The following is a 6,690-nucleotide window of genomic DNA, read 5'->3' on the forward strand; positions in this document are numbered from 1 at the left end:
TCCCTCTTTCCTTCCCTCCCTCCCTCCCTCTCTCCCTCTCTCCTTCCCTCCTTCTCTCCCTTCTTTCCTTCTTTCTTTCCTTCCTTGCTTCTTTTTTTTTCCTCCCTCCCTCCCTCCCTTCCTTCCTTCCTTCCTTCCTTCCTTCCTTCCTTCCTTCCTTCCTTCCTTCCTTCCTTCCTTCCTTCCTTCCTTCCTTCCTTCCTCCCCTACAAACTAAACCCCCTTGGTTTGTCTGGGGAAAATGAGATAACTTTGCCAGCCTAATCTATTTTGTTTCATGTACAGAGGAATAGATTGAGGCTAAAATTCATTCAAGGATATGCCTAAAGGTTTGTTTCTGAGCAAATGGCAGAGATGATATTTGAAATATATTCCCCCAACTTTAAATCCAATACTCTTTCCATTGTACAATGCTTTTCTCCTTTCTTAACACTCAACAACAAGATTACATTGAAATTATCTTTATTTCATATGTGAAATGTACTCCTGAGTTATGATAGCATCATATCAATCAATAGACTTGAAAGTCCAATTTCAGCTTTCTTTTGGATTTTTGAAACAAAGACCATTGGAACCAGTTAGATGGCTTGCGACAGACAGAATTTTTATTGAGATACTACTGAAGAAAAACAGAATGGAAATTTTACTATTCTAAGAACATTTTGTCTTAACTTGTTAAAAGAAAAATAGAAAAAAAGAAGCCTTTATTTTCTGTACTTATTTTAATTGCGTATTTGAACTTCAAGACTTCTCTTTCAGCTTTGTCTTTGATCATGTTTAGGAAGGCACCCTCTGCTCCGTCTTGATGGTATTAATTTTGGAGGATTTCTCTTCAACTGAGTGGACCCTGGAGGAGAGAACTTTGCCCCGAGGATCAATTTCTTCGACAAGTGTTTTAACTACAGTGGTTTTAGATGAATCTAAAATGAAATAGCACTTACATGAACATTCAGAAAGTGTAGATAATTAAACTATAAATATAGAACAATTCACTTAGCTTTTTGTAGTCATACACATGTGTACACCCAGTACACATGTTTGCACACATTTACAGTCATAGGCCTTTTGTGCATGCACATGTATATGTATACATATATCCACAATGTTACACACACACACATATCCAGATAAAATTTTTATCCAGATTTCTTTTCCATGTTTGCTTCTAGGCAAATATATACAGCACACATACACAGTGCAGCTATGTAGACACATGTGTCTACACATGCACAATACACATATAACTACAGAGAGACATGTAACATGCACATGTTAATATGCTATAGATACATCCATGTATATATATACTTAGCACACATGCATAAGCTATATATGCATCCCAAGTCCATGTGCACATGCAAGCAATACACATATGTATACATGTATAAGCACACATGTATACATTCATGAACACATGTATACAAAACACATGCCTAATATAGATATATACTAAACACCACAGCAACATATTCTGAAAGATGGAATTTGTACTTGTTTACCTTTTATCTGATTTCCTGATCCTCCAGATGCAAAACCAGCTTTGGATTTGTAACAATCTCTATTAATTATATAAAAAAAAGAAAGTCAGCTTCCTGAAGTCAGGGTCTGGGTTTCATTTAATTCAGTCCAAATAATAGGCAATTACTTCATTCCTAATTCTATGCCAAGCACTGTGCTTGGTGCTGATGATACTATTTCCTCCAGTGACTGGTATGGCCCTCAACACATAATGTTTTAAAATTTGTTTCTTATTTCTCTCTCTGCTATCCTTGTCTCTCTGTCTCTCTTTTTCTGTCTGTCTCTTAGTCTCTCTGTGTCTGTCTGTCTGTTTGTCTCTCTTCTCTGTCTGTCTACAGGTTTCTGCCCCCAGCAAAGAACAAAGGAACTGAAAACAGAAGCTAAAGTTTTATGTTATCCTTTGATGTGAATTTTCACAATCCCAGTCATAGATTCTTTGACTTGTTCCTTCTCCCCCTCCCTCCAATACAACAGATATTTATTTAACACCCACAGTGTGCAGAGAAAGTACCACTTTACATACATACATACACTCTACATAACCACTGAGCTTATATGCAACCCAACTGATACCCTCATGGAACTTACAGAAGCAGGGTGATATGAATTTAGAATTAGAAGACACCTAAATGATACAATGACCAGAGTGCTGACTTTGGAGTGAAAATGACCTGTATTAAATCCCTAGCTGTGTGATTCCTGGCAAGTCTCAAACTTTTCTGTGCCTCACTTTCTCATCTGTAAAACAAGGGAGTTGGGTTTGGACATATATACTAATATTGTATTTAATTTATACTTTAACATATTTAACATGTATTGGTCAACCTGCCATCTGGGGGAGGGGGTGGGGGGAAGGAGGGGAAAAATTGGAACAAAAGGTTTGGCAATTGTCAATGCTGTAAAATTACCCATGTATACAATTTGTAAATAAAAAGCTATAATAAATAAAAAAAGAAGGGATTCTCAGCAATGTCAAAAACTGAAGAAAAAAACAAACAAACAACAAGGATGTTGGATTCCATGGCCCCTAAGATCCTTTTTAGTTCTAGAGCTATTGCCCACTCTACCATCTTGTTTTCCTCAAAGTAGTTTCCACTCTTCAGAAGCATAGTTTACAAAAGAAGTTGCACTTACCCATCCTCTCCATCAATGAGGGAGCAATATGTTCCAATTTCTTTTTCTAGGTAAACCTTAATGTCTAGAAGATGCTCATACTCTAGCTTCTGGCCCTCAGTCTCAGTCCTGACCTGCTGCAGTTGCTCCTCCAGAGCCCCGATCTGGGCCTGGATTTGTGACAGCTGCACACAGTAGTTCCCTTCTGTCTCAGTCAGTGAGCATTCAAGCGAATGTTTCTATGGGGATGGTAAAAAGAATTGATGGTGGAATTGAAAAGGAGACAGTCAGTAGAAATAAACATTATTACAATGTGTGTTTGTAGGATTTCAGAAAACTGCCTTTCTGGAATTAATTTCTGATGTCAACCCAAAATTAGCACTTCCCCAAGAATTTTCCAGGGATTAAACTCTTCTCCTTGTATTTGAGGGTGGTACTACTATCTTTCTGGGGTGTTGGTGCATTTGAAAAGGTCAATTCTTCCCCCTCAGCCATTTCTAGACTGGCTATATCTTAAGACTCATTTTGGGACTTATTTTCAAGAGGAAAGTGTTCCTTAAGTCAGAATTTTTGAAACCAGCCTTTGATGCTAATTATTGCATGAGGTCTTAGTTTAATCATCTGTAAAATTGAGTAGATGGCTTTTAGGGTCCCTTTTAAACCTAAATTTAGGGTCCTATGAAACTGTGGCCCCTTGGTTACAGCTGCAGCTTCTCTTTCTAAAGCTTAGAAACTCTCATTCTTAAGACCCACATTCTTCACTCTTATTTCTACTGCCTCATATCCAGTTTCTCCAAGCCAGACTGGTCTGACTGCAATTATATACACTGTGTTTAAAAAATAATTGAAACATTCTAAGGAAAGCCTGTTGAAGCATAAAACATGTTCCACAAATAGACTCAGGGAAGGAATTTGCTCTTTAAGCTGGACATCCTTGGCTCTGTAGGCGAAAAGATATCGTAGAGTCCAGAGAGGGACACTCTCTCTAAGTCTACATGATGTAGGAGTTAGGTGAGGGCTGGGATTTATTCTATGTGGGTCCCAGCCTGCATAGTCTTTTTTTGACCATCCAGAAGGATGTAGGGAAAATGGCATTTTGATATTTCCCTTGACTTTGTGCCTCCCTATAACTTAAAAAGTAGCTTTGTAGCAATGCTACAACCTAAGGCCAAGAAGATACTACCAGTGTAGAGCTGGTATCTAAGATCTTCTGTTCTATGAAATATTGAAAAACTTTCTATTAAGTTAGGGTAGATCGATACTGAACCACACACACAAGCATTTTCTCATTTCAACAACACCACATAAATGCCATTTGAAATATATTCTAACTTTGAATGCATGTTAATGAACAAGTGTTAATTAATAAAACATAGTTCTAATGAGTGAAATGCAAATGTATTTTACCTTGGAGGCCTAACACAGATGAAAGCTAACATTGCAAAAGAAGAAAGGCACTATTTTAAGTTTCAGCTTCCTCCCCCAACCTCTAAAGTAAATTTGTTTCGTAAGTCTTCACATACCGTTGCCAAGAGGGATTGCAGCTCGATCTCCAGGGTCTGGACTGTGCGTTTCATTTCTGTAAGCTCACTCCTGGCTGAGGTGGTAGCCCCTGCATCATCTGAGATCTGCTGCTGGAGTGTGGCACTCTGGAATAAATGGCATCATTAGCTTAAGTCATTTTTAAAATGCAAAGGCTAAGAACTGAATACTTCCAACCAAGAAGGACGAAAAGAGAAGAATGATCAATGAATGAAGAATCCTGGAGACCTAGAAGGAGAGACTGAGGAGCTGATATACTATTGCAGGGCTTTTTCATTAAGTTAAATTTAAATAGTTACCAAGCAAGTTAATGAGTTGTGTTGTTCAAAATTCAGATTATGTTTGGATATTTTAAAAAATCTTTTGTTGACAGATTAAAACTAAAACTCACATATAAACATTACTCTAGTAAAATTACCTTTTCATTGAACCAGGCTTCAGCATCCCTGCGGTTTTGCTCAGCCAGATCCTCATACTCGGCCCTCATATTGTTCAACAGAATGGTCAGATCCACTCCTGGGGCTGCGTTCATCTCCACATTCACATTTCCTCCAGCAGCACACTGGAGGGCTTTCATTTCCTGAAGAAGATTAATTTAGACTATTCTGAATAAGGTTTTCTACATACTTGTAAAAGAGCATAATGGTGGACATTTAGGTCTGGGGATCTGAAATTTTTCAGGTTTTAGATTATGAATATCTATGTGTCAAAAAAAGGGAAAAAAACCCAACAATGTAATCTGCTTTTGGAAAACAAATCCTTCAATGCACTGAACAGAATTTGGCCAGTTCTTCCTTGGATTGCTCTTTACATTTGACACAAGTCAAGGGAAATGTCAATTTTCAGAGGGATACAATTGGTGTATTGGAAATTTCTACCTCTTCATGGTTCTTTTTTAGATAAGTAAGTTCCTCATTCAGTGTTTCAGCCTGGATCTCCAGGTCTGTTCTGCACAAGGTCAGTTCATCCAACACTCTTCTTAGACCATTGATGTCAGCCTCAACACTCTGATGAAGAGCAAGCTCTGTTTCATACCTCAAAAAACAGTAAAAAGCTTTTTCAGCATGAATTCTGATTATTAAAGGATTATATAAACATAAACCTCAAGCTGAAATAGGTAGAAATTAAACATCTTCATTGGATTATGGGATAAACATGCTGTGATGATCACTTTTCTTAAAGAGATGAGACTAACAGTTTAAAAAAAACACTTTCTTGTATACTACAGACTTTTAATTTTTTACTCTCATGATTTAGATGCAATTTTCATAAATATACTAAGATTTTAAGCTATTTTTTTCATTCTTATACTCATTTGAGTTTAAAAACAAAATAACCAATTTCTTAAAATTATTTTAGATAAAATGGATAGGAGAGGGAGATGCTCTTTGAGCTGGTTTCTATTCCCCAAACTTTACTTACTTTAATCTGAAGTCATCAGCTGTCAATCTGGCATTGTCATTCTGCAGGACCACATTAGCATTGCTGGTAGTTGCTGAAATTACCTGGTAAAAAAGGAGCAGATCAAGAAAAGAGAAAATATTTTCATGGATCATTTATAATTTTTTTCTGAAGCCAAGTCACTTATCATATTATAGTAAGGCATGTCTTGCTCTCTGGCATGAAAGACTGGCTTTTGATAGTTTCAGATTATGTCTGGATTAGTAAAGACATCTGCAGAGAGAGACTGATTTACAATGAAATAGCTAAAAGATTCAAGTATATCACTGGAGATTTTTTGTATTCCTGTGCTCTTTTGCTCTTTTTTGTGATTTTTTTTCTTTTGAAGAGGTGAAGATGGCAGGAGGGTGGGCTACATGCTAAATTATTGACAAACATATCCATAGAATACCAGTTAGTGGATATATCCTACTCAAAGATTTAAATTTTCACAAATATTCTCCTAATGTCTAGTAATTAATTATGGAAATTTGAAAACTTCTAGAATGAAGTCACATATATGGTCAACTATTTTGAGAGCACAATATGTCTTGGAGTTCTGAGCCTTCTGAAATTATGTTTTCTTACCTTATTCTTAAGGTCTTCAATAATTGGGAAATATCTGCTGTAGTCATGATCAAGACCCCGGCAAGAGCCAGGACCATATTTCTCATACCATCCCTTAATCTTCTGCTCCAGATCTGCATTTGCTTCTTCCAGAGCACGCACATTATCCAGATAAGAAGCCAGGCGGTCGTTAAGGTTCTGCATGGTAACCTTCTCATTACCAGAGAGGAGCCCTGCTTCATTCCCTAGCAAAGTAGCATAGGAAGAGCTTCCCCCACCCAGACCATATCCTCCTCCGGATGAATTGCCACCAAAGGCACATGAAAAGCCACTGCCTATTCCAGGCATTCCACATGTACTTCCAACCCCAAAACCTGCTCCTCCACTTGGCAATCTAACAGATCCAGCTCCCCCACATGAGCCAACCCTTCTGGATGAAGAAGAGAATCGAAGAGACATAGTGTCTATGTGGAAGGAACCTATGCTCAGATGGTGGGGTTCAGCAGTAGT

The 6,690-nt window shown here is 37.6% G+C and overlaps 1 protein-coding gene across 1 annotated transcript; it reads right to left on the reverse strand.

Annotated features, from left to right (window-relative positions):
* Window positions 1-587: 587 nt before the first annotated feature.
* Window positions 588-6,690, reverse strand: LOC100933149 (keratin, type I cytoskeletal 27). The gene is made up of 8 exons (XM_003768248.2): window positions 6,202-6,690; window positions 5,596-5,678; window positions 5,052-5,208; window positions 4,592-4,753; window positions 4,155-4,280; window positions 2,653-2,870; window positions 1,500-1,558; window positions 588-920 (listed from the first exon to the last, which is right to left on the reverse strand). The coding sequence occupies exons 1-8, from the start codon at window positions 6,637-6,639 to the stop codon at window positions 778-780; spliced, it is 1,386 nt and encodes a 461-aa protein (XP_003768296.1). The 5' UTR covers window positions 6,640-6,690; the 3' UTR covers window positions 588-777.

The sequence above is a fragment of the Sarcophilus harrisii genome, chromosome 4, assembly GCF_902635505.1.
Source record: "Sarcophilus harrisii chromosome 4, mSarHar1.11, whole genome shotgun sequence".
NCBI lineage: Eukaryota > Metazoa > Chordata > Mammalia > Dasyuromorphia > Dasyuridae > Sarcophilus > Sarcophilus harrisii.